The sequence below is a fragment of the Bemisia tabaci genome, chromosome 2 (genome assembly GCF_918797505.1).
Source record: "Bemisia tabaci chromosome 2, PGI_BMITA_v3".
NCBI lineage: Eukaryota > Metazoa > Arthropoda > Insecta > Hemiptera > Aleyrodidae > Bemisia > Bemisia tabaci.
The window spans coordinates 41,674,223-41,702,207 of NC_092794.1; the positions used below are offsets into that span (position 1 = coordinate 41,674,223).

Sequence of the window (27,985 nt, forward strand, 5' to 3'; positions counted from 1 at the left end):
CGCATCTCCATTACTGTGCTTCAAAATTACCGCTCCTTTTTTATTTTTTCGAAGAGAAACAACTTTGTAGCTTAAAATTTTTACAGATTTTGCTGCTGATCGAGAAGAATAACCAAGAATTTTTTTTTTTTTTTTTTAAAAAAAAAAAAAAAACTACGTTAGCTAGTTCTTTAAAACAGAAAGTATTACAGGATGTCTACAACGTCGCAGATGGATGTACGTGCTTTCGCTCCTTATTGGCGATCTGAATGCTACCAGTTCAGGTCAGAAAAATTGAAATCCATCAAAAGTTAACTTTTTTTAAATATTTCGCAAAGTTTTTATCAGCCGAACTACTCTCTATTCTCATCTCTTGTACCTCGAAAGTAAATAAAGTGATATTAAAAATAATTAAATAACTAAATATTAATCTCAGATGTTTTCCGTTATTAGTAGCTTTTATTGTCGTCGGCAGATTTTCAAATAAATTGCTTTCGGCGTATTCGAGAAAGATAAAGGGTTTAATTTCAGAGGAATTTGGGTTCTTGCGCACGGGTGAACTGTGTATTTGCTAACGATGAGTGCCATAGCCGCCTTCATTTCCATCAGAGCAAATCTCTCGGCTGCAAAACAAAAAATATATATTTTAGCTGTACGAAAATGCAAGGAAAATAAGGTAAAACTGCATACGCATCTAGCAAAACTTATCCATAGTTAATGGGTCAGTTGCGCTGGTCACAGAATCGTGTATCGGTGCTTTATTCTTGCAGATTTAGTAAAAATAATTCAATTGAGAAAGTTGCTGTTTGGACTGATCCTATTTTCAGCTAATCTACAAGAATCAAGCAACAAAACACGATTCTGTTAGGTACCAGCGCAACTGGCCCATTGATCAGAGAGCATACCGACAGTGGGACTGTAAAAACCGCGCATCTCGCAATACACAGTTTTTCAGGAGAGCAAAATCAATAGGAACGAAATCCATTGTGACATAAGCTGCGTCATGCACGTATTATTATGGGAATCTATTGTAATATAAGCTGGGTTATGCAGGTATTCTTGTGGATTTAAGGACTCATGTCAGAATGGATATAGTTTTTTTTTTTTTTTTTTTTTTTTTTTTTTTTTTTTTTTTCATTCAGATACAACAGAAACTTATCGAGTTGCACCGGGGGAGGGGGGTGTCAGTTAGGAGCCGTGTTCGGAACTCATCTTTGAGTTTCAGGTCGAGCTATGTGGCGCATCAAGCTCAATTTTTAGGGGCCATTGAAGATTTTTTAGGGGCCAATTTGACTTTCTGCCTAAATACCACGGCGCATTTAGTGAAAATTTAGACGCAAGATGTTTCAGTTGCAGAACTAGTAATTGTAACTTGGGGGAAATTTCAAAAAATCACGAAACAGAGAAATTAGAATTTTTTTGGAGAGGGGAGGGGCAATTTTTAGGGGCCACGTTGGCACAGAGCCTTCTTTTTTTAGGCGCCATGACGAATTTCTTAGGCGCGTTGGCGCATGTGAGTTTCGAACACTGGTTAGGAGAAGCTTTGAGTTCAACTACACGTAAATTTTCTTTTATTATAAAGCCGATGTCGAGGAAAAATATTTTGAAACTTGAAAATGGCCGTTAGGTAAACTTTTTCTTAACATTGAGTCTTGGAGGAATGCAATTTTCTACTTTTTTCTGTTAATCCTAACTTAATGATACTGTTTGCAAGCATCGATCCAGATGTATTACCTATGCACAATCTTGGTCCATCACCGAACGGTATATAAGAGCCTGGGACGATGTTGTTTTTATTGTTTACGCTGAATCGGTCTGGATCAAATTTTTCAGGATCTGGAAAGAACTGGGCATCTCTGTGGAGGCACGCGATTGGAATCGAAATGTGCGAATTTTCGGCAAGAGTTAATGATGAATCTGGGATTTGATAGGCTTTCGTACATATCCGCTCTAGCCAACCAGCTGGAGGATGTAGTCGCAAAGTCTCTGGAAAAAGACGGAGGTAGAGAGAAAGTAAGATTTTTATAACTGCGCATTCTACGGGCACACTAGTGCCATTCAAGATGCGATGGCACGATAAAAGAACAAAAGGAGAAAAATTAAGAACAGGAAGAAAAAGAAAGTTAAAGGGAATGAGAGAGAGGAAGTGAATTGGAGGAAAAGGAATAACAAAAGGGAATGGGAGGGGAGAAAACTGGTGTCAAAATTGAGAGAAAGCAAGGGAGGACTAGGAAGTAGAAAAGAGAACAGCCAGAAAAAAGGGAAAAGTCCAAAAAAACCTGTTAAGAATTGGCAGTAGGATCTGTGTTCTATAATACTGTGTAGATCTACAGCCGGCTGTAAGATCTCCTATTGCCTCTATGACCGGCCATACAATTTCATATAGCCAGGCGATAAACTGCATAGCCCGGCGATAGGAACTATAGCGTGGCTGCATAATTTTTAATAGCTTCGTACAGCCGGCTGTATGATTTTCTTCGCTTTCTACAGGCAGCTTTATGATTTTCTATCGCCTTTTATAGTCGGCTATAAAAATTCCTATGGTATTTTGAAACTGAGCTCGTGTTGCCAATTTTTTCCAGGGAATATTTCGTAAAAAAACGAACATATATTTGATCTAAAGGGAAAACAGTTGTGATTAAACAAAAAATGTTTAAGTTCATAGGTATGTGAATTAGAGACGAAAAATTTTCAAGTCCAACTTTGGAAATGCGATCCTCGATCTGTATAGATTCATCGATAGGTACACGATGTATTGATGAACTCATAGAGTGAAGATCGATCATCACTCGATAGAATGACAATTTTTCGACAACAAAGCCGACGGACCTACATCCGTTGATACGTCTTATATTAGTGTTTGCTCCACCTGACTGCACCAACAAAATTGGCATGAAGAAAATCATCCTTAGATACCAAGTATCAGATACGTATCGTTTGAATACCTACCATATTTAATCTGTGTTTTATATTCATGCCGAGGGTGAAATTACCAGCAACTGTCCCATACGAGACCACGGAAACCGGCTATCCTCGTCCTAACCTAATTGTTGCTTCTTGTTTGTTACAAATTACACTGTTGGTGTAGCATCGGATCACCCTATCTACAGTTTCTAGGTCGTTGATCCACCATCATGTCTGAGCAAAAACCGACGGCATTAAAATTAATGGACGAATCACAAAAGTTTGATAATAGGTTGAGAGGCATCGTGATTAAGTAGCTAGTAAGTACCTAGTATTAGCCTATGAATGGTACCTATTAGAATTTAAATCTAGAAAATAACAGATGAATGAACTTTTTCACTAATCGAATTACCTGAAATGACGCAGTGCAAGTATTCCATTTCTTTTAAAATATCATAATCAATTTTTCCGTCATGGGCATCTCGGACTCGTTTGACTTCCAAGTATCCCATGTAGCAAAATTTGAAAGATGATTGCCAATATATTGATCATTTATTTCCAATTTTATTCCAATTTGATTTCCATCGATTGGTCATTTATTGGTCATTTATTGCCAATAATCGACCAATCCGGAATCATCGGTCGACCAATTATTTGTCCATTTTATTGCCAATCGAATTGCAATGAAATTGGAATATTTTGGTGATAAAACAGCAATAAACCATCAACATCTCAACTTTTTTTTTTGACCTCAGGATCAGGTTGAAAACAATTTTTCCCTGAAAAACCTGCACAGAATACTGAGAATTGAGGTTTATTACTTAGAGTTGAAAAATGGAAGTAAAATAACTCTCTGAAAAGATAATGTCATTCAGTTACATAATAGCACAAATGTTTAAAATAATCGTTTTCCCTGATCCTTTCTACTCTCCCCTAAGAAGTAGTATTTAAAGATTTTGATTAGCGTATTTTTATTTTTAAACATTTCATTTCAGTAGCTTATCTTGAGGTTATTTCTGCGCCCCATTAAGGGGAGAGGATACCTTCCGCACAGGAAATTTGACAGAGAAAACGCATTCTTTGTTCGCTGTTCAAAAATAGAAATGAAAATTTAAAATTGGATGCTGCTTGTCCTTTGTCAATGTAATGATGGACACTTCAGTTTTTACAGATAGAAATAGGTTATAGAAAAAATAATTAAAGGTGCCACCATACACTTAGATGAATTTTTCAATGGTTCTCACAATTTTTAAAAATACAATTTTGCCATTAGACAAGAGCTCCATTACAGCACTCCATTAAGATAGACATAAACCTGACAAATTTACACAAATAATTACAACAAAAATTCACATGGATCTTAAGTCTGAATGAGTTTGATTCAAACGCTGCCAACATTAGGTAAAATAACATTTAAGATTTCACACCAATTTAAAATAATTCTAATTAGTGTTCAGTTGAAACTTGCTGAAAAAGATATGATAGTGGATATATACTCACTGCTAACTTCCAGTGTTTTCTTCATAATTTGGTGTACTGTTCAACTGCGAATAAAGATTAACAACATTTGATTGCTTGGCAATTTTATCATCAATCAAAAGTCGTTAAAATTCTTATACGAACAGCTGTCTGACCTGCAGAACTTTTGTATACTCACTCCCTGCATCCTCATAATATTTTCACGCGAAGTGGTGAATACGAAAGTGCTTACACATCTCATTTCAATGTGGTTGAGTTGTGTAGCTTCAGGATGGATTTTAACAGTGTGCAAAATGATATGTTTCTGGAATCTCTGTGCTTTTCCCAATATACACTTACAGACACATTAGACTATTGCGTTATGACTCTTTTCATTTTGCTTTCTGTTAGCGGGTCAGTCAGCGGCAATGGATGTTTGATTAAGCTTGGTCTTATCAATTCGACAACCACACGAGCGGAGCCAACAAAGAAGGCTTTGTTGATCCTTCAACTCACAGTTTTTTAGTTTACGCGGTGAATTCAACATGAATTGTGAACGATAAAAAACAATCAATCGCCAAGTTTTCATGCTGATTTCACAGTACGACAAAAATCACACGACTTTAAAACTACGGATTGGTTATTTTTTCTATTCATTCAGTGAGTAAGAAGTTGATTGATAAGTTGGCCATTATGTGAACTTCAGTTTGTGAGCGCCGTCGAAGAATTTACGCCTCTGCGCAAAGCGGTGTTCGCTACTATCCACCTTAAAAATATCAGGCTCATGATTGTATCGTAAAAAAACTACGTATCAGTTATGATCCGCAACATTTATGTGGTTGTGATTTATGTGCGGCTAAAAATATAATTTTTACAAGGCTTGGAAGTATTAAAATACCTATCTAAGATTGCGTTTTGGCTTCTGCTAGATTCAAATGGTTTCATGTGGATACGCTTGCAAACCGAAAGAAAGTAAACAATGGCCAACTTATACGACTACACCTCTAAGTGGTTGACTGGTTGTCGGACCAAGAAAATAACCAGTGGAAGTTCTGTTACTTGTTTACAAGGAATGTTAAACGAAGTACCTCGTATAACGTGAACTGAAGTCCATAACTATTGATGGGTTGATTTTAAGTGGTCTTTCATCTGCTTATTTGAGACGAGATGCATATGAAGGCATTTCTAACCTCATTTGTGGCCTTGCAATATTCACAGGCGATTTTGGGAAAAGCATAAAGAAAGAGAAATGAGTTCATTCTAAGTAACTTACAGATTATTACGGCTTAAAACAGAATAAAACGGCCACTGCGCTGAGCAGTTACTAGTGGACAACGTTAACATGAGGCACATTAGGATGTTATTGACGACGACCACAATAAGCGAGCGATAAATCACCAACTGGGATAATGTGCATGCACGTGCACAGTAAGATACTTGGTGTTTTTCATTTCTGAATCTTAGATACACTCAACCGAAAAATTGCCGTAACTAACACACAAATGACCAATTCACATCATCTATTACGTTGGTTTTGTAACCGACTAACCGACTCAAAACGCAAAAACACAACATCGACAACCGAGGTAGGAGGTACGACCGTACAGACAGGCACCTTCGAACGCTATTAAAGATGGCCGTCCATAATGACGTGTTTACTGTCCCGCGCGAAAAGTCAAAATAATTTTTACATAAATAATATAATGAAACAATAATAATGATAATAATAAAAAAATTGATGTACTGCAACTTTCCGAAAAAGTTAAATATTTTGAAGTTTCAGTCTCAAATTACTAATTCTAAGTAACAGGCAATTCATCCATGAGCAGCCAATTAATCGTCAATCTTGAAAAATTGTATTTTTTACATAAAAGTATTAGGTATAAGTTCATAACTTATCGCCGTAAAAAATGACATTAAAATAGCAATATACCTTCAACATTAAATTTAGCACAAATAAAATTGCAATTGAATGACAATTTTATTCCAAAAATATGTCCATTATTTGTCAATATTATCGGTTTCCAATAAATGGGTGATAAATCGGCAATTTATCACCCATCAAGATCTCAGTCCTGCTACATGGGTAAAGTTTCTCCATCACTTCCGGATTTAGGGCCAAGTCGTACAAGCAATGACTTAGAGTTGTCGAAACGGGATCGAAGCCCGCACCAAAAAAGATAAAAGCATTCGCCATACATACATCATCGTCGAAAAGAGGCTCTAAAAACAATCGAAAAGCAAAGAAAAAGATTATACTATAATGATGCTCATGATGATACTAGCCGTTCTGGGCGCTCTTCACGCGTCCGTCACGGCTAGCCACTGACCGCACTGTGTTTAGCGCAATGCGTGAAGTATTCATGCAGTCTTGTAGGCGCTATACATTTCACGCCGACCGCTGCTGACCGCACTGTGCTTGACGCAATGCGTGAAGTATTCATGCAGTCTTGCAGGCGCTATGCGTTTCACGTCGACCGCGGCTGACCGCAGTATGTTTGACGCAACGCGTGAAGTATTCATACAGTTACGTATGCGCTAATATGTGTTACATGCCGACCGCCGCACAGTGCGGCACTCCGTGGACAAAAATCGAAAAAGTCATCAAAAATTTTTTTTTGAAAACGCACAATTTTTCTTGATATTCATGGTGAGGAACGTTTTTCTGACAAGGAATGATAGTTTATTTGTGATTTTCATTCGTAGGTCACCATGGATAAGCGGGAAAAGTTGAAGGAAAAATCTCGGGAATGAACTTCCCCATTGAAAACATATGGGGAAAAGACAAAAAACTTAAAATGACTTTTCTCGAGAAATACTCAAAATACTCCTAGATGTTAACATTTTCTTATTCCTTATGTATCCTACTTTGATCGTGCCAAAGGGTTTTCCTATGTTGCTGCTAATATCTTTGTTATAAGAAGTTAAAGTTTGGGTATTTGACGTTGATTTTACATTGCTAACATAGGGCTGATTCGAGGTTGCCAACTTTAGATGGACTTTTCTCGAGAAATACGCAAAATACTCCTGGACGTTAACATTTTCTTATTCCTTAGGTATCATACTTTGACCGTGCCAAAGGATTTTCCTATGTTGCTGCTAATAATTTTTTTATAAGAACTTTAAATTTGAGTAATAAGTGCATACGTGGATTTTACATGGGTAGCATAGGGCTTATTCGAGGTTGCCAACTTCAAATGGACTTTTCTCGAGAAATACGCAAAATATCCTGAGATATTAGCATTTTCTTATTCCTTATATGTCCTAGAATGACTGTGCCAAAGGATTTTCCTATGTTGCTGCTACTTTCTTTGTTATTTGAAGTTAAGTGTTATGTTTTCAACCTAAAATGCATCAATTTTTGAAGGCGGCAACATAGTATGGGTTTTCCCATGCGGGAATTCCCAAATCCCACTGGACAGCGTTCATGGTAAACAAAACAAAACATATCTTGTGTTTTGTTCGTCTCGCTTATGCTTATCAATAGATACAATCGTATTTAGCCAATTTAGCTCAAATCATGTGCATGTGCCGAAGTAAATTCGCTCAGATTTAGCGAGAAAATTGTGATCCATTTCGTTCAGTTAACCGGAAGTGAAACATAGAATAGCTAGCTCTAGAAATGTGTGTCTTGGGTGCAAATAAGTACTTGGAGATTCGTGGATTTCGTTGTTCATTCTTAACCATGGTAACAAATATTTACACCTTCTTATTCAAATGTATAAAGCTTCCAGACAAAGTGCGGATTTCTACCTTTACCCGGCAGAATGTATGATTTTCAATGTTCTCACTCTCAGTGAATTGAATGACCTGATATCTCAGGCCCCAAACGTTTTCCTCCCATAATTGAATGAAGTAAGGTTTCTCTATTGTTCAGGTAAAGTCTGCCTTTACAATTTACCTCCTTTCAGCAAGTGGAATTTCTTGATTAGTGAGTATTGACTGTTACGCTGAGGTCAGATAGTGCGGAACGTTAACAGTATAACCTCTAATTCTCATGAAAGCAAGATCCATTGCTCAATTCAATAGTAGCTGTAAAATTATTTAAACAAATGGCATGATCACATATTGTGCTTCAGCTTTGTTTAAAAATTTAGCAGTGATAATTCATCTATACCTACTTATCGTCACATTGAATACTGTGCGCGTTAATCAAGTCATGTTCGGTGCTTACCATCCTATACAGTTCTTAATCGTTCCTTAGTTTTTGAATCTCATAAAAGGCTGTGCTCCTGCTCGTTTTCAATCATTATGAGAATGAGTGAAATACTCCTGAATGTGGTGTGTGACTAAATACTTACTCTTGAGTATTTTTCCTTCTGGTTTGTCCTCAGGACACTTGCGTGGTGAGTTTCATTTTCTTTCTACTCAATAGAAAATTTATTTCCTCCTTTATATTTGAGCAAATCAGGGCCTGCATTTTGTTTCATTCAGGACCCTTAATTAGGAAGTTAGGTGTTTTAGTTTCCAATTTCTGCATTCTTAAAATTACCATTATTTCCTGCATATTCGTATCATGATGCCAACCATTATCAGTCTAGTCACGAATATATTCTCCTTGATGATTTGAGAGGGATTCTGTCATAATATGTCATGCCAAATTTGACCCGTATTAAGTTAAAACTCATTTGCGCTGCAGCACCAATCCTATGATGTCATAATTTCTCATGTAGAATCAGCATTGCCCAAAGCGCAGAATGCTTAAGCGCATACGCAGAGGTTAAGAAAGTGCCTCCACGATGCTACATCAATAATTAATGGATTTAATTACCTACTTCTGCCACTGACTATACTTTGGCGTCAAATTAAGGGAAATATATTTCAGGCTGTTATTTCAGGCTGCATTCATTTGGCCAAAAACAACCGTTTTGGGAGATGGCATGTGTGCAGGTCACTTGGTTTGCAGTGTTCTTCATACAAGTCAGTGATGATTAGTGTGCTTTTGATTCATTTTAATGAATCATGCAGGTATGTGTATTTAGAAATCTGTAGAGGAACCAACTGTGACTTTGCTCATTCTATGATAAAGATCAAGATGGTATCTTTGGGGCTTGGAATTATTATCCCTACAAAAATACAAAATAAATATTTAGTTATTTTTCACCCAACTTCAGTTTTCCTCATGAAGAATGAACAAATTGAAATCTTGTGGCTCATAATACTTACCTTATCCGTTTTATTCCAATTTTTCGTTACTTAATGAGGAGATTTTTTTTTTTTACTACCATACTGCTTTTAAAGCCATAACTTAAGTCCCAGAGAATTTTAGGTTGTAGAATTGGATTCCACGGGAAAAATTACATGGGAATTGACACCTCAAAGACCTGCATCCGTACAATTCAAATTTTGCATTATTGAGAGGATCATTTTGAGGTTTTTTGGCATCCATCTTGTATTTGAAGCCAAAATTTCAGTCCTAGAGAATTTTAGTTCGCAGAATTGGGTTCTATGGGAGAAATTACATACGAATTGATACCTGAAGGACCTGCATCCGTAGAATTCAAATTTTGCATTATTAAGAGGATCACTTTTAGCTTAGGTACTTGGCAGCCATCTTACTTTGGAGCCAAAATTTCAGTGTTAGAGAATTTTTGGCTTCAGAATCGGATTTTACGGGAGAATTTACAAAAGAATTAAGACCTACATCCGAACAATTCAAAATTTGTATTATTGAGAGGATTATTTTGAGGTTTTTTGGCAGCCATCTTGTTTTTGAAGCCAAAATTTCAGTTCTAGGGAATTTTAGGTTGTAGAATTGGATTCTACGGGAAAAATTACATAGGAATTGACACCTCAAAGACCTGCATCCGTACAATTCAAATTTTGCATTATTGAGAGGATAATTTTGAGGGTTTTTCGGCAGCCATCTTGTTTTTGAGGCCAAAATTCCAATCATAGAGAATTTTTGGCTTCAGAATCGGATTCTACGGCAAAAATTACTTCAGAATCAGCATTTTCTTGGGCCAATAATCCTTTTTTCATCGTTGTAACGATTTTTGTCCACATCGTCCATAAGCATGCCGCACTGTGCGCCGCGCCGAGGGCTTCTCCTTTTCATCTCAAGTCCTCGTCATCATTGTTCTCTGTGTAGCACCCTTCCGGGCCAAATTGCGTGTTTGATTTCTCTCTCAACTCGACTAATGGTCTATTTCTTGTACCACCAAAAGACGACAAAATTAGAAATTACTACACTCAGGAAATGAGAAATTTTGTCGCCTTTTATCCTTGGTATTTTTTTTTTTTTTTTTTTTTTTTTTTTTTTTTTTTTTTTTTTTTTTTTTTTTTTTTTTTTTTCATCCGATTTTTTCTTGGAAATCCACGTAAATCCATCCCATCCCATGTAAATCCACGTGAGCCCTGCTGCCCCATACGACTCCATGTTTTCCGGGCTCATATGGAAATTGAAGTGGCGTGGCGTGATTTGCGATGCATCGATTGATCTATCATATAAACCCATGGAAAAGGATCGATTTGTAGGGTTTTCGCAGCGAACATCTTAATAAACGATTATTTACCACGGGTTCAAATGGGGGAGATATCGATAATCGATCATTCACGCCACACCTCTGAGATACGCTCTTATGCAAGAGGAGCAAGGATTTATGAGTACGTGCCTACCTGAACCGTCTTTCTCCTCTTGTAGCATTTTCTGTTCCTCAGCCCGGACGTTTATGAGAAGCTGCATGAAGTCATCTCTTTTGACCTTTCCTCCTCTCGATTTTGAATCGTGCTGCTGACCAAGGAGTAGAAAAAATTTTCAATGTCAGGGTCCATGATTTTCAGTTTGAAAGCCGCCAGGATTTTGGGGCTTACGGCGTTGAGCAGTAACATGCAGAGGCCCCTGAAAAACGTGCCGGGCGCGCTCAGCTTTCGAACGATCCGGTTGAAGTATGAATCCTTGTCCTCGATGGCATTACAGTTAATGCCGAAAGCGCAAATCCCGATCGTGTCGACGGCGAACTTCTGGAATAATTCACGCACCTCTATTTCATCCGACTTCCCTGTAAATACAAAAAAATGGTTTTCTTAGTGTGCATAAGACCCAAGTGGACCGCGTTAAGCATGAAGGAACCAAGTCACATTAGCTAGACTCAGCTGAAGGCGCATTGCTCGTGCACATAAAACGTTTTCAGAGAGTCAAGTATGTAATGAGCTAAAATCAGTATAACTTATTTGCAACAGCAATTGCTGCGGAGGCAGTTGAAGGCGAATTGGAAACAACCGTAAAATGCACGTTTTAGCTTTTAAATTAATATTTCACTAAAACAGAGTTGTACGTATTTTATGGTCTTTTTGACACTGAACCAGAGATTTTAGTATTGGCCTGTCATTCATTTTTTTCAAACATTCGGAATTTCAAACATTGGTTTCCTCTCTCCGGACATGAAACCACGTATATTCCAATATTTTTCATTCTGTATGTACCATAGAGTCACCCAATGCAAATCGTGTTTGTGTACATTTTTGTCGCAATTTTTTTTTCTTTTGTGCTTTAAGACCACTGTGCTTCCCTCAAAATTTCATAAAAAGAATAGACAATTTACAGGTGTCTGGAATTTGATTAATTTCGTGTTTTAGGTGGAAACTACTGCGTAAACTGAACACGAGGATACCCTTTATTCATGAAATGAACAATTATTGGAGAATGTATGGCAAAATTGTCTAATCTGCTAAAATACGTGTGTTTAAATTTGAAATACCGCCAGATGACGTCACTAGGCGGTGCATTTTCTCACTGTTAAATCTATTTTTATACTATTTCCCATGTCACAAAAAAATTATAAAAAATACTGTGAAATCAGCTCTTTAAGCACTTTCAGATGAATCAATATAAAAGTTGCATGCAAATTCTCCATTGGTGCAGCCGAGAAAGAGGTATTCTGGAGAGCGTCAGGGACACTACAAAAATAGAACCTATGCATGGAAGTGCACGCGTCTATTCTGTACCTGGAACCTGAAGTGTTTGCGTTTGTATTTTCCTCTATGCATAGTAAGTCTGGACCCTCGACGTATCCACGCCACAAAGTGATCATTATTTACTCGTCTCATCTATTGACCTTGATAGCTCCGAACTGCTCATCTGTGAGAAACGCAGTCTCACGTCATCACATTAATAGATGAGGCGCGTTCGTAAGTAGATTCCCGTTATAAAGTCACGGGCAGAAGGAAACAATTTTTGTGGGGGACAGAAGGGTATACCTCTTCAGGGGGGCTTTGAGGGTACTAAAATATAGCCAATATGGGGGATGCGTGGGACTCCATCTGCTCAAAAATTTAAAATAGAGATGTTGCATGTGTGAGGAATTTGCGATTTGACTACTGATTTTTATGTTAAAGTTCGCGAGAAACACGATGATGCCACTGGTGTTCTCTGAAATTAACTCTCAAGCTCAAACAAAGTTCTCAAGTTGAGGCCAAAATGGAGGGGATATCCCACGCTATCCTGAGAGTCCACCTCTACATCAAGACAAACTCTCCATGCAAAGATAGGGAGCAAATACATTGACAAGGCTGCCACATTATTTGGGGACTCCACGACTGAAAACACGGCAACCCTGCTAATGTATTTACTCCCTATCTTTGAATGGAGAGTTTGTCTTGATGTAGAGGTGGACTCTCAGGATAGCGTGGGATACCCCCTCCATTTTGGCCTCAACTAGAGAGCTTTTTTGAGCTTGGGAGTTAATTTAAGAGAAAACCAGTGGCACCATCGTGTTTCTCGCGAACTTTTACCGAAATGAGAATCAGTAGTCAAATCGCAAATTCCTCACACATGCAACATCTCCATTTAGGAGATCAGAAGGCTTATGATAGTGCCCCCCCCCCCCCCCCCCCTCAAATCGTGTTTTGACTCACCCGTGGTTCGCTCCAAATACTTGTCCAGAAGTTTGGTGCACTCATTCATGAGGATGGTCATGCGCCTGAGTTTGCCGGAGGTGAAGATGGGCGATATCTTGGAGCGGATGCTTTTCCACCGCTGACCCGTCAGATTGAACAGGTTATCCCTTTGGATGGGATCGTTCATCACCATGAGCATGCCGTGGTCGGTGAAGTGAGAGAAGTCCTTGATCATGATGCGCCGGATGAGCTCCGGATCCTAGACATCGTCAATTTTGTTTTAAATTTTTCATCTTTTCCTAGCGCAGTGACTCATACACTGGCGTTTAAAAATCTGTAAACAACTGTTGAAATTTTCGAATTAGGTGACCTTTCTTCGGATTTTTCACGTGTCATGGACTACATAGACCACATTTTCCAATATTAGGAACAAACTATTTACGCTCATTTCAAAAGCGATACAAGTGCTATTAATCTTACTGCACATGATAAATGTCTTGTTCGAAATGTCTTCTTCCCTTCCTCCTCTTCCTTCTTCTTTTTGTTTATACTTCTTCCTCGTTTTTCTTATTTTATATATTTTTGTTGTATTCTTTTTCCTTTCCTTCTTTCTCTTATTGTTTTCCTTCCTCATTTTTCTTTTTCTACTTCTTTCTCTTTTATTTTCCCCTCTACTCCATCTTTATTTCCGTATTCCCTGCTCTTTATTCCTCTCTCTCTTTTATTCTTCTCTTCTCTCTATTCTTTTATTCTCCTCTTTTCCTTTTCTTCTTTTTCGTTCTCCCTTGATTTTTACCTTTCTTCTTCTGTCTCTGCTTCCTATTCTCTCTCCTCCTGTCTTACTTTGATTCTTCCGATGTAGATAGAGGTTTTCATACAGATATATGCTCTTATGGATGAGCCAAAAATAGAAGTTCTCTACTGGAAAATCAATTCTATTTTTCAATAAGGAGCGGTTGGCTTAAATTGCAAAATGCGCATATCCGATTGCAACGTTTGAAATTGCTGCTCACGTTTGATTTTTTATTACTTTTGTTATGGGTAACTAATATTTCCTCATGCAATATTCTGTGAGTATGTCTGAATGGGTGAAAAATATTCCCAGTAAATGTAAAATAATGTTGAAGACGGGAAGTCACGGGCAAAGCGCTGAAGATGAGGGCAGAGCCCCAGAAACGCCTCCAAGGAAGTAATTAATTTTGTGCAAGTGAGTCCCAGTAAATTTAACAAATCTTGTGCAGTCCTAGTGAAAAAGGCGTTTTCAATTTTTAACTGAGAAACGGTGCAAACCCTGGTAAAAATAGGCAGTAGAATCTGTGTTCCAAAATACCATAGACCTACGGCCGGCTGTACGATTTCCAATAGCTTCTGTAGCCGGCTGTACAATTTCTTATAGCCTTTTATAGCCGATGGCGATTAAGTAACTCACAGCCAGGCGATAAAGTGTACTCTGATCGTCCACTTATTACGGATGCTAGGACTTAGTGAGTTTTTGGACCACTGCTCTCTTTTTGGGCCGTAGTATCTTGATTTATTTTGCGAGGAAAGCTCCGTACTTTTGATGGATGCCTGCCATTCCTTATATATTAGAGCGCCTTCAGTTTCGTATGATACTGTGCAATACCTCTGGTGTGAAATATTTGCTTCAAGCGCCGTGGCACGCTGCGGTGCGGCAGGCGGGCAGCCATAGCGCGAAACGCGCATTGGCGCCTACAAACCTAACAGGATACTTCACGCGTTGCGCAATGCGTGAAGTATCCCTGTTAGGTTTGTAGGCGCCAGTGCGTCGCCGCTCCGCTTTGTGTTAGGCTCTAATATTTAATCTAGCGGAGTCAGCGTTATTCAACTCATGATTTTGAAATGTTTGCACATCCTGTATGGATTATTCTCGTTTTAATTGATGAAAAAAAATCTTTATAAAAGGAAAATATAACGTGTGTTTTGTAAATATTAAGGTGGTTCCGCATCAAACTTAATGATTTCCAAAGCACACGAATTTCGACACAATTTCTTATAGCCTTTTATAATCGATGGCGAAAAAGCAACAGCCAGGCGATAAAGTGTAAAGCACGGCGATAGGAACTATAGCCCGGCTGTATAATTTTTTATCGCTTCGTATAGCCCGGCCGTATGATTTTCTCCGCATTCTACAGCAAGTTATATGATTTTCTGTAGCCTCCTTTAGCCGGCTATAAGAATTCCTAAGGTATTTTGAAACCTAGCTCTTATCGCCAATTTTTACCAGGGAAGGGAGGTCTCGGAGCTTATAGTATAGATTGGAAGGTCTCGGGGCTTGTAGTATAGATAAATAAATAAAACGTAGATTGGAAGGTCTCGGGGCTTGTAGTACAGATAAATAAATAAAATATAGATTGGAAGGTCTCGGGACTTGTGGTATAGATAAATAAATAAAATTTTAAAAATATCAACCTTGGATGAGTGGAAATTACACAATGCGTAATTTAAAAGTGTGTTCTAAATTAATTCATTTATATTTAATTTGGTTCGAGAGAGAATTCTTGACTGACCTTAATCATCAAATAAGGCGTCCCGCCTTGGTAGTAGCCGCCATAAGGTATCCCAGCGAATTCGTCGTAGATATCCTGCAAGTTGCACAGCCTATGCTTGAGGAGGTTCAGGAAAAAGTCCTTGGACAATCCGACCTGAGGGACATTGCGGTCCTTCCAAAACTGGTACTTCCGTTTCAAATTGTAAACGAGGTAGGCCAAAAAGCTAACGACCAAGAACACCCCCGCCACTTTCCAAGTTGACCAGGGATAACATGATGCCCGATCGCAGTCACAGTTAGCGTGGTGTTCAACTAACTACGACTGGTGCAAGTCTTAAAAGCGCGAGCTGTCAAACAGCGTCCCACTTGACTGGAAAAGATAAATTCTAATTTAGAAAAGTACGTTCAATAAAAGATCGATGACGATAAATGCGTTGTTCAGACCCAGGAATTTGTTTTTCGATGAAAAACATGGAGAGGAGAAAGGGAGAAAAAGAGGATGAAGGAAAAAAAATAAGGAGAGGAACATAAAGAGAAATAATAAGAGGCAGAAAGAGAAATTCTCATTTCTCTTCTTCTTCCTCCTCCCCTTCTTGTCCCCTACCGATGACTAAAGTGCGAAACCACGTATCTCCGTTTGCGACGTTGCAGACTTCCTGTCATACTTTATTTTTTCTTAGGAAAACTATTTCATGTAAATTCTTAAAAATTTCCTAATTATTCGTTTGTGTCAACAGAATATTCTGTATAATTTTCAAGCTATAAAGTTGGGTCGTTTTTCCTCGCAAAAAAAAAATAGGAGAGAGAATTTTGAGACACCGCAATGGAGATACATGGTTTGCACTTTAGCCATCGGTATATCTTTATACCTCTCTTCTCCTTGATATTTTCCTCTTGTCTCCGATTCCTTGTGCGTTCTCCGTTTCCTGAAATATGTCGGGATCCTAAGACGCACTCCTAATACACAAAAGTTAGGAGAAAAAAGAGAAAAAAAGTTTTTTTAGAAATTTGTAGGGTAACCTCGAGCTCTAGTGCTTATTGCCTCGCTGATCGCTCCTAGAGCGGGTACTCCAGACGAGAATTTTGGGTTACCTCGGCGCGGCGGGACGTTTGAATTGCCGTGTATTTTAATGGGCGGTTACCACTTTTTCCATCAAGTATCTTAATATCTTATGACACAAAGTTTTGAACGCCGTCTAGTTTGCTCTAATAAAGACAGGTTAAATTCCGATTTTGTGGAGCGGTTTTGAGGTCACGCAAGTGTTTCTAAACGAAATTGTCCCTTAAAGTCACCTCTGCCGAAGCGCTGTTTTTAGCGCGAATTTTGAATATCACGCTCTCGTATGAAGCTAGCCTCATGGAGGATGCTCCTATTTAAATGAGATGAAATCGAACTGCTTTAAATATTTTAATTTTGTAATTCTTTTACTGTCACCAATATGTTGTATTAAAGTGATTTTTATTACATAATCTTCATAATTTTAAAGGGGATTTAAGAAAAAATTATTATTTCACCGAAACGTTCGTAAGTTTCTTGATTATTTTAATGTTGCGAGTGAATTTCTTGGGAGTTGGGCTTCATGCCTTACATTAATATTAATGAATATGATTTTGCTGTTTTTGTGAGGTTTATTGAAAGACACCATAACTGCAATGCTACGTAGGCAGAATAGTCTGTGTGTTGGTACACGTCTCAACGTTTGGAAACTTGAGAAATATGAGTTTTCTTTTAACCTTTTCTGAGTAACTTTGTCCAAGGGAACATACTTACTTATTGGGAAGCAATTTACCCTCCTCCCATCCTCTATGGTAAAACCTGGTTAATGAAGCTTAACATGTGAATCTTTTCTTCATTACGAACTGTCACAACTGCCAACACTTACCCACGATTGGCTATTTTACTGGACTGATAGAAAATTAATTTGAAATCATGAATTGATAGTTGGTTCGATTTTTCCTTTCTTTATTTTTTTTAAAGAACCCTGCATGCAAAATTTTTCAGCCACTTCTTGCACAATCACCCTAACAGGCTAATGCCATTAAGGTAAATGTTTCGAAAGAATCAATCAAAATTCGAAAAAGAAATGAATGATGATAACTGAAAAAAATCCAAATCGTTGCCATTCATACATTTGATTTATTTTTCACTTAACATACAGATAAGGCAATGTTGGTTTAAGAGAAGTACTTACTTGACATGAGACAGATTAGAAAATATGAGTATTCAAGATTTGAAACATAGATACATTTAATTTCGACAAATTGCCATTAGGTACAACACAAAGCAAAACAAATATTCCCAATTCACTGGGTCGCCTTTGCACAAGTTTCATTGCTAAGAAAAGTATATGGCAAGGATTATAGGGACAGAGGACTGACAAACAACTCAACTACGTACCAAGGTTCTCATTTATATTAACTTAATTTACTGTAAAACATTGCGTTGGTTCCAAAAAACTGAATAGTTTTGGATTTGAGGTAAGTAACATGAGCCTCACAATAAAGCAGAGGAACTTTCGCAACTGAAATGAAGGTACTTAAACACTATTTCCAACAAACTGAATAGTTTTGGATGTGAGGTAAGTAGCATGAGACTCACAATGAAGCAGAGGAACTTTCGCAACTGAAATGTGGGAACTTTAACACCATTTTACCAACCTCAGCCTTAATAACAATAAAACAGAACTTTTAAACGACTCAAGACTAACAATCGAGCAGAGGTACTTTGACATATGAAACATATCTACTTAAAAACTATTTCATAACGGCGAAAAAAACCCATCAGTCTTAATAACAGTGAAAGAGGACTTTCAAACATCTCAAGACTAACAATAGAGCGGAGGTGTTTTGAAAAAAAAATAATTATTTAAAAACTATTTTAACGTATTTACATGACAGCGCACCAATAAAAGGTAGGAATCACTCTTGATTACAGTGAAAGAGGACTTTTAAACGTCTCAAGACTAATAAAACAACAGAGGTACTTCGACATATGAAACAAACTTAGAAGCTATTTTAACGTATTTACATGACAGCGCACCAATGAAAGGAAGGAATCACTCTTGATCACAGTAAAAGAGGACTTTTAAACGATTCAAGACTAATAAAACAACAGAGGTACTTTGACAAATGAAACAAACTTAGAAATTATTTTAACGTATTTACATGACAGCGCACCAATGAAAGGAAGGAATCACTCTTGATCACAGTAAAAGAGGACTTTTAAACGATTCAAGACTAATAAAACAACAGAGGTACTTTGACAAATGAAACAAACTTAGAAACTATTTTAACGTATTTACATGACAGCGCACCAATGGAAGGAAGGAATCACTCTTGATCACAGTAAAAGAGGACTTTTAAACGATTCAAGACTAATGAAACAACAGAGGTACTTTGACAAATTAAACATACTTAAAAACTATTTCAACGTAATTACATGACAGCGCACCGAAAGGAAAAAAAAAATCAGTCTTACTAACAGTAAAAGAGAACTTTTAAACGACTCAAGACTAACAATTGAGCGGAGGTACTTTGACAAATGAAATTTAGGTAAATAATTAAAAATTATTTCAACGTATTTACATGACAGCGCACCAAAAAAAAAGGCAGTCTTATTAACAGTAAAAGAGGACTTTTAAATGACTAAAGACTAACAATTGGGCGGAGGTACTTTGACAAATGAAACGTAGGTAATTATTTCAACGTATTTACATGACAGCGCACCAAAAAAAGAAAGAATCAGTCTTAATAACAGTAAAAGGGGACTTTTAAATGACTTAAGATTAATAGTGGCGCAGAGGTACTTTGACATATGAAACATACTGAAGAACTATTTCAACGTATTTACATGACAATAAAAACAAAGGAGAAGTCATCAGTCTTAATAATCAGTAATGCAGGAATTTTAAACAACTCAAGACTAGTAATAGATCAGACTTTGACAAATAATTAGTATATAAAAAATATTTCAACTTATTTACAAAGCAGTGCACCCAAAAAAGGAGGAATAAGTCTTAATCAAAGTAAAATAGGACTTTTACACGATTTAAGACTAATAATACTGGAGTGCTTGAAAACTATTTTACTACATTTACATGGCAAAGCACCGAAAAAACAGAGAAAAAAACGATCCGTCTTCATTTGCCGAGATTTTTGATTGTGGTTGTAAAAAAATTTATATAGGAAGAATGAGAGTTTTGACTCAAGTTTATAAGATCTAGGTTTAACTCTGAGAGAGAACTTTCAAACAATCAAGGTAGATTAAATTCCTTGTGTCAAGAATAATTGTGAAATATTATTGAACAATGCACCAAAAATACCTATCTCGATTCGATGAAGAATTTTTATGAACATGTGCAAGACTGGTAATTTATGAACTGGGACAAGGTTAGCAATAGCTGTGGTAACAAATGAACTTAGATTGTAGCATCAAGAAAATGCTAGTGGCAAAAAGTCATGAGATTCAAAGTGCCTGATATGAGGACAGCAACATTAGTCTTTCGGGAGAATATAGTTATTATTCAGTATTTTACACATTTTCAGGGTTTGAGAGGCAGTAGCACGACTGCGTCCCCCTTTACGTTTCTTCCTTACTTCTGTATTTATTTTACGGTTGGTTATTCGTAGCAGGAAGTTAAACCTAGATCTTATAAACTTGTGACAAAACTCTCTGAAGAAACGACAATCGCACAACGGCTCTCCGCAACTGCTTATGCACTCCTGAATAATGTGGTCCATGATGTTCAATGAAAATTTTGTTAGGGTTTTCATTTCCCTGCGGCAAATTATTTCTAGTTTTTGGCCGACGACAAAAAGAGGCATTGGAGTATAATGAAGGCCACCCTTGTCACGACAAGCTGTGTAAATGCTTTCATGCAGAGGCAGGTCTCCCCTGAAGTATGGACAGTTGCTGCAGGCAAACTTCTTCAAGCGTGAAATCATGTGTCCAACAGCATCAGATAGAGCCTGTTCCTCCAAGGGCTCCAAAGTTTCTGATGGTGGGTGAACAGGAAAATTCAACTCTTTTGACAGCTCCTTGTAAATTACTTCTTCTTCATTTGTGGTTTCCTTGTTACTGTCACTGGCAATATTCACTGTTCCTTGAAACTGCAGTTGTTTCTTGCTCTTCTTTTCTTCATCTCCAGATTTTACTTCTCCCGGAACTTTAGCTCGCTTAGCTTTCAATTCATCATCTAATAATGATCGTCTCTTCAGGGCCTGTTTATTTCGTTTAATAGGTGACTTTAAAATGTCCAGATGGTGTTTGTCTCCATCATTTGCATAATTTGACTTTTTAACATCTTTTGTGAATTGCGAAAAGCACAAAAGTCTAACTGCCCTGAGAGCTTGTAAGGCAGATGGACATATAGAACCTTTACACCGAATAACAGAGAAAATATTCTCAACTCCATCTTGCAAGGTCCTTGAGCCTAAGAAGCAATCTATTTGTCTTGTAAAGAGTAATTTCTCGCTTAAAGAGAGGAAACTGAAGTTGGTTAAAATTATGCCAGCTTGAAACGGTTTCCATTTATTATCGGAAGTTCTCAGGCCTCGAAAAATGTCACTGACATGGCTGATTATTCGCTTCTTATGGGGAAAGTTCTTCCTGTTGATGGAATCTTGGAACCTCCTTGATGACATGATGCCATACCATTCACTGATTTTTTTAATGAACCAGATGGTTGTCCTTGCCTCTTCAGAGATGAGGTTGCGGATGACAGCGGTTTCTAGGGCAGCAGCTACTTCAAGCGAGAAAATTGAGGTGGCTAAGCCTACCCTCATTTTTTCATAATGTGAAGGCGATAATAAGTCGGTTGTCAGGTAAGGGGCTAATTGAAACACTGACTCTTCCTCACTCCGGACATCAATAAATTCATAAAGCCACTTGTGGGAGACAGGGGCATTTGGTAAATTGAATTTCCTCAGTAACTCAGGAGGTAGGTTAAAATCATGTTTCAAGAAGCCTGTTTTTAAATTCTTCAACAAGTGTGCAGCATCCGCAAAAAAATAGAACTCATCATTAGGCCTTGTTGGGTGCGGGATAGAAAATTTCTCTGAGACATACTTTCCATTTTTTTGGTTTTCCGGTTTTCTGGTTTGGTTTTCTTGGTTATTTGACTGCTGTTGTTGTTCAGATCCTTTGCTGCTTGTCTCCTGGTTAGCTTTGTCTCTTTTCTTTTTTTTCCCGATTTTCTTCTCCTTCCTCCTGCCTGCAGTTATTATTCCCGCCTCTTTCCAAACAGCACGATTTGAAGAGCCCATATCATTAACTTGACCATGCGCATAGTAGTCTGCTCCCTCGATGGATTTAATTCCTTCCAAGACAAAATTCCAAACCTCAGAGGGGGGCGGAGCAGCTGCAGTTGTAAGATGCCAGCCAATAACTTGCTTCCACTTCGTTGTGATCCCACGCGCTACAAGAAGCAACAATTTGCAGGCAACTTTACTTTTGTCTCCAAGGGTTGCGTAGCCTATATTTTCCTTCTGCCCTTGGTCGTAATCTATCCTCTCTGTTATTTCCATTTCATCTATGGAAAGAAAGCATTGCCTTTCAGATTTCTTCATTGTAGCTGCTTTTTGCTTTAGCAAAAAAATTATTTTGCTTGAGATTCCACATTTTAAAGGGAGCTTTTGAACCCGCTCACACAGAGTTGAGTAGGCCATTAATGGATAACCTTGGCTCCTTAAAAATTCATAGCCAGTCTTACCACATGCAAAACGGACCTGCAAGCATTTTTTCACCGTCTCCTTTGACCACTTTGAGACCTTTTTCCCTGCTAACCGTTGAATTTCATCCTGATTAAAGTTGCTGGTTGTCGCCTTTAATCTAGTTATTTCTGTCTTCAGCCGGTAATTTTCTCTGGTGACCGTACTTTTTTCCCTCTCAAGTTGCTCAATTCTTTCACTCAGTTGGTCTACGGTAAGCCCATTTAAATGATCCGCCGATGCCTGTCAAGAAACCAAAAACACACTAAGTATTATTCTGGAGCAACAACATAATGTTAAAATTTACTGACTTAAGATGACTTGAAATTTTCGCCATATTACATCACTTACGATAAGCTTCTCGGACGTTCCAATACACTTGGTCACTATAGAACAAAAGAGAGACATGACATTCAAAGATGCAAGGTCCTAATTTTCTCATCAATCGAGCTTGTCAGATTAAATTTTTCCTAGTTTCGCTAAGTTCTTCGACCCAAATGACAGGGATTTACTCTGAAACACCCCCCCCCCCCCCCACAGGTGAAATCTTGTTAAAGTAAGTGGAACTTTCAGCTCCATGTAGGGGTAACTTGAATGGCAAATTTGAAAGAGAACACATATCCATCTGGCATTGCTCAAATTGTGCACTTTTCTGTCTGTTTCTCTACCTTATTCTTTTTTACCCTCTTTTTCTGCCTAGAGTTTACTTCTTTTGTTTATGGTAATGTCGGTGAAATTTGTGAAAAATTAAAAGAATTTTCAGTGGTGTAAAGGATTCGACAAATTGCACAATCTTTGTGGTAAGAGACATGGACAAGACCGTAGTCAAGTTTTCGGTCAAGATGGACATGTGTGTTTTTTCAAATTAGCCATTCAATTTTCATAAAATTTCAAAAATGAGCTTTGCATTTTGGTACATCAGACGTTCATTAATTTTACTGCAATAAAGAAACTATTAGGTATTGTAGGATTTTACCAAATAAGGAAATACTTACACAGACATTCATGTGTTCAGGACCAACAGAAACACGAATTGCCCCGTCAGGACTGGAGGTTTCTTCAGTAGCATTATCAACAATTATCTGTTCAGTTCCATTATCAACAATTATCTCTTCAGCACCATCATCAACAATTATCTCTTCAGCACCATTATCAACAATCATCTCTTCAGTTTCATCATCAAAAATCGTATCTTCAGTACCATAATTAAAAATCACCTCTTCATTTACATCATCCAAAACCATACCTGCTTCGGCTTCAAAACATTCTTCCTGCAACAAAGAGGGAAAAATGATTGACAGATATAGTTTCGTCACACATACGGCTCTATGTACCCACAATATATATTTACTAGGGGGCTCTGCTCCTCGCTGCTATGCGGCCCAACCTCCGAGGGTGCTTCGCGCTGGACACTCATGGGTGAAAAGCATAAACTGAAGAACAGCGGGCTCAGCTACAGTCAATATCTGTTGATAGCAACAAGAATCATGAAAATAGACAAACTAAAGGCCCAGTAGATACAAGAACGAACTGGGACAAGAAATAAAGATTTGAGGGGTCAGACAGCTAATAGTAATGATAATTGATGCAACAACTCCTCTTTGAGTCTGCACGGCTACTCATGTTACGTAGCATAAATTTCGACAACCACAAGAATACTGATGAGGCAGATAAATTTAACTTGTACATACACTGGTAGTGCAGTTCTATCAATATTCAATCATTGTTTGGCACAGGCTTACTTAATCAGTTACGGGGCATCGTCATGTGAAGAAATTTTTTCTCACACGGACCACCACCATTTCTTGACTTGGGCTCATTTGACTCGTTTACTTTAAAATTATTATGATGGTAGACTTACGATGGAATTAATATCAAGAACTAGCGCTTGTTGTTCGCCACCACTCTCTTGTACTTCTTCATTGATTGCCGTCAATATAGAACATAGCTCTGCTTCACCGATTTCCTCATGCTGCACTTCCCTTGTCTCTTTGACTAGATACTTATCCTGCAAAGCAATAGAAGAAACATAACAATTTTCATTTTTCATGAATTTCTGATACAGAACCCCTGACGTTGTCTACTAGAGAGATATGAGGTTCTTTTCTTTACAGCTAGTAGCAACAGCTCACTCAATCACTTTAACTTATCGCAAATTTACCTATTCCTTCAACATAAAATTGGACCTGGATCATTAATAAGTAATAAGTTAGACGGGGGGAAAATCATGGAAAAATGCTTATCTGTGAAGAAATGGTCAATTAAACCATGAGATTAAAAATACTCACCAAGGTTGGCTCATCCAAAGATTCACATTGATTTATCGTGTGAGTGGGGAACACAAGAGGAACAGCATCTGGCCGCAACCGACTTTCATTGATATCATCATACTGGCTTTTAGGGAAGTGGCACTGTGAAAGAGTAAGAAAGGAAAAATGTCACTCATAGAAATAAACAAAGCAAACATTTACCCCAAATGCAGGGACAGTCTAAGAACATCTTGCGACAGCTAAATGCCCCCAGGAGAGATATACAATGTATAGCGAACAGGGAGAGCGTCAATAGACAGCCAAATTTTTTGTACATGGAGAGGAGCAAATTAGATATTCTAATCTTAACTTCTTTCAGACAAATTGAATTCAAAAATGGAAGGACTTTACTAGACATTCATTGAAATGAAGAGTTCCTGACTGGAAATGAGAAGTAACCATGTAAGAAATCTTTTCTTTATAATGTAGCAAAGGATTGGCCAAAAGCTGGCAACACTAGAGATTCTTGTTCGCATTGCGTAAATATAACATTACATGAAGTGATCGGCTGTGCATGAAGTACAGCAACAAATTCATAGACTCTCCTCAATGGAAAGCACATTTGATAAACTTACAATAGTATGCATCAGACGCAAAATTACAATCATGTACTGATAATCTGATTCCGAATCAAGTTCACGAATGCTTGTGATGGCTCAGAGATAAAACCAGTTGCAGTTCGATTGTCTGGATTAAACAGAGGCAGAGTATGAAAAGGAAATATTAAGCATACTTACGGCACAAATGCGATGGAAACTTTTCCGCGTGAAATTTTTCCTCCGAAGCATTTGTTCCCACACTTTCGCTCTCACCTCATTTACAGGAAATCTTTTTAATTTGCAATTCTTGGCATTATGCGAGCATTGCACTGCGCAGCACGTAGCAGGCATGGTACTTATAGATTAAAAAAATAATTCAGAAACAGTTATTACATGACTAGATAAAATTTAAACGAACACTTCAACAAAACTTCAACACATGGCACATGAATATGATAACAAGGAAACATAACCTCAAACCTTCAGTCGTATGACAAGATGGCGTCGCATTGGGTTACCTGCCATAAGAAGTGAGGATCTGGAGTACCCACTCTAGGAGCGAGAAGCAAAGCAATAAGCACTGGAGTTCGAGGTTACCCTAGAAATTTGAAGTGAGTTGATTAAGTCAAGTGAGTGAAGTGATAAATTGAATGAACCTTGAAAACAATTCATTGAGCCTGTAACTAAGGCCTCTTCGTCACATTTTTGAGTGGGTGAGCACTTACGAAAAAAAGGCTCCGAGTGTGGAGTGAGCATTATTCAAGAGTGTCGTTGAAAGGGGGGGGGGGGGGACTCAATTAATGCTGCTGAATTTTACAGGGTCTTTCGAGGTATTATTAATTCGTCCCTCCTTTCAATATATATTTGAGTTAATAATTTGCAGTATATCATCGGTTTTCGGCTATAAATTCTTCACGGACGATAAGAAAACGTAGCAAGGCAAAGGTATTCATGGACGTTTCTTGGACAGATACTTCCCTTAAAATGTCCTATTTGGCTCACATGGTGATTAAATGAGGTTCAATGAGCTCCGTAACATATCAACATTAAAAAGAAAATCTGAACAATCTTGAAAAAAATTCAACAGGAGATATAACTTTAAAAATAGATCTTTCCAAGAGATTACAAGGATTTGCCGCTACAAAAAATTAAAAAAACGAAGAAAAATGTTTGCTGGTTTTGTAAATTATATGGTAGGTTCGTGCCTACCTTAAAGTTTGTCAAAATCATAGAATTTTTTCCTCCGGATTTTTTGCAATGGCAAGTCATTATACTCCCTTCCAAGAGTCTATTTCCAAAGTTACACTTTGAATGTTACTTACTTGAAATTTATTATAATTGTCCTTTCTATGATGGTATGTTACCAACGGTCCTTAAGACATCCTTAATCAACTCGTGAACTATATAAGGCATCCTAAAGAAATAAGGATTCGTTTGAGGATAAAATAAAAATGGTACAATCCGCAGACTCTCTGCTTCAGCATAATCCATGGATGGTAATTTTGCCTCATTATTTCAGCCTGTCGGCGACCTTGGTTCATTCTTACAGCGCTGAGCGACACTTAGATACATTTTAACAGGCAAGAACCAAGTTTATTTTTTTTTAGTATTTTTTGGAATACAAGGAGCCCACTTTTTATTTGCTTGAAAAGATTTCATAAACATCTCTACGTAGTTAAACCCCTTCCATAGATTAGGTAATCTGACTAATACTGTGAACCTATTTCCTCTCTCTGCATTGATTTGGTTCTTTTTGAACTCAGAAAAGGGGTACTAAGCTATTATAAATTTTAAAAAAATAATGATTTTTTCGGAAAATCTGACTGTCTTGGTCCAATATTCCTAGACTAACAAGGCATCTGCAGTTTCTTAAAATTAAAACTTTGAGACGCAAATTGTCTTTTTTATAAAAAAAACAAACGGAAAAATGTACAGTAATTTGTGTCCTTGTCTTCCAAAAAACTCGGTCGGTCCGTCTCTATGCCATAAAAATATAAATAGTTAAAATAAAATAGTAATATAATAGTTATAAATAGTATAAATAGTTATGTGGCATACAGTGAAGCAAAAAAACTTTTCGATGGCCAAAAAGCGAAACCACGTATCTTAATAGCTGTGTTTCATAATTTCCGCTCATATTGTATTGTTTCGAAGAGCGAGTCAAGCCAACTTTATAGTTCGAAATTATTGCAGGACACTCTGCTAACTCAGGAGAGAAATAAAGGCAGTTTTCAAGGATCACAATGACTAGTTTCTCTAGGAAGAAATGAAATATGACAGGAAGTATGCAACGTTGCAAACGGAGATACGTGGTTTCGCACTTTAGCCATCGTGATATTTTTCTTTGTGTTCAAACAAAACAGTAATATTCACACACACCTCGTAAACCCACCACACAAGATATCACTATCAACAAACAAATAGCGGAACAGCTGATCAAAGAATATCACTCACTTGGCACAGTAGGTAAATTCGATTCACACAGAAACACATTCAAAATTATGATTATCCTTCATCTTGAATGGATCCGGTCCAGTTCACCATCGACAATCTCAGGTCCCCTCGAAAGAAATGACCAACGAATGAGAGGGATTAGTAAATGACGCAATTGATCCACTCTTTGCATATCGCCTCTTGAAGGCGTTGGTTCCCACTAAAATTTAATTGCAAGCGCGCCCCGTTTAGTCATGCACGACACTTATGATACGCATCCACAACTGTCATAGGCAACAGAGCGGAGG

The 27,985-nt window shown here is 37.7% G+C and overlaps 2 protein-coding genes across 2 annotated transcripts; both read right to left on the reverse strand.

Annotated features, from left to right (window-relative positions):
* Positions 1–418: 418 nt before the first annotated feature.
* Positions 419–27,964, reverse strand: LOC109040093 (cytochrome P450 9e2). Its single transcript, XM_072297328.1, is given in 9 exon segments — positions 419–602; positions 1,714–1,965; positions 3,296–3,386; positions 6,428–6,564; positions 10,960–11,029; positions 11,032–11,342; positions 13,198–13,438; positions 15,708–16,058; positions 27,699–27,964. Coding segments are annotated over 8 exon segments (1,275 nt in total). The 5' UTR covers positions 15,717–16,058; positions 27,699–27,964; the 3' UTR covers positions 419–438.
* Positions 20,183–25,853, reverse strand: LOC140223912 (uncharacterized). Its single transcript, XM_072296417.1, has 5 exons — positions 25,443–25,853; positions 24,685–24,807; positions 24,258–24,404; positions 23,392–23,667; positions 20,183–22,639 (listed from the first exon to the last, which is right to left on the reverse strand). The coding sequence occupies exons 1-5, from the start codon at positions 25,593–25,595 to the stop codon at positions 20,183–20,185; spliced, it is 3,156 nt and encodes a 1,051-aa protein (XP_072152518.1). The 5' UTR covers positions 25,596–25,853.
* Positions 27,965–27,985: the final 21 nt, after the last annotated feature.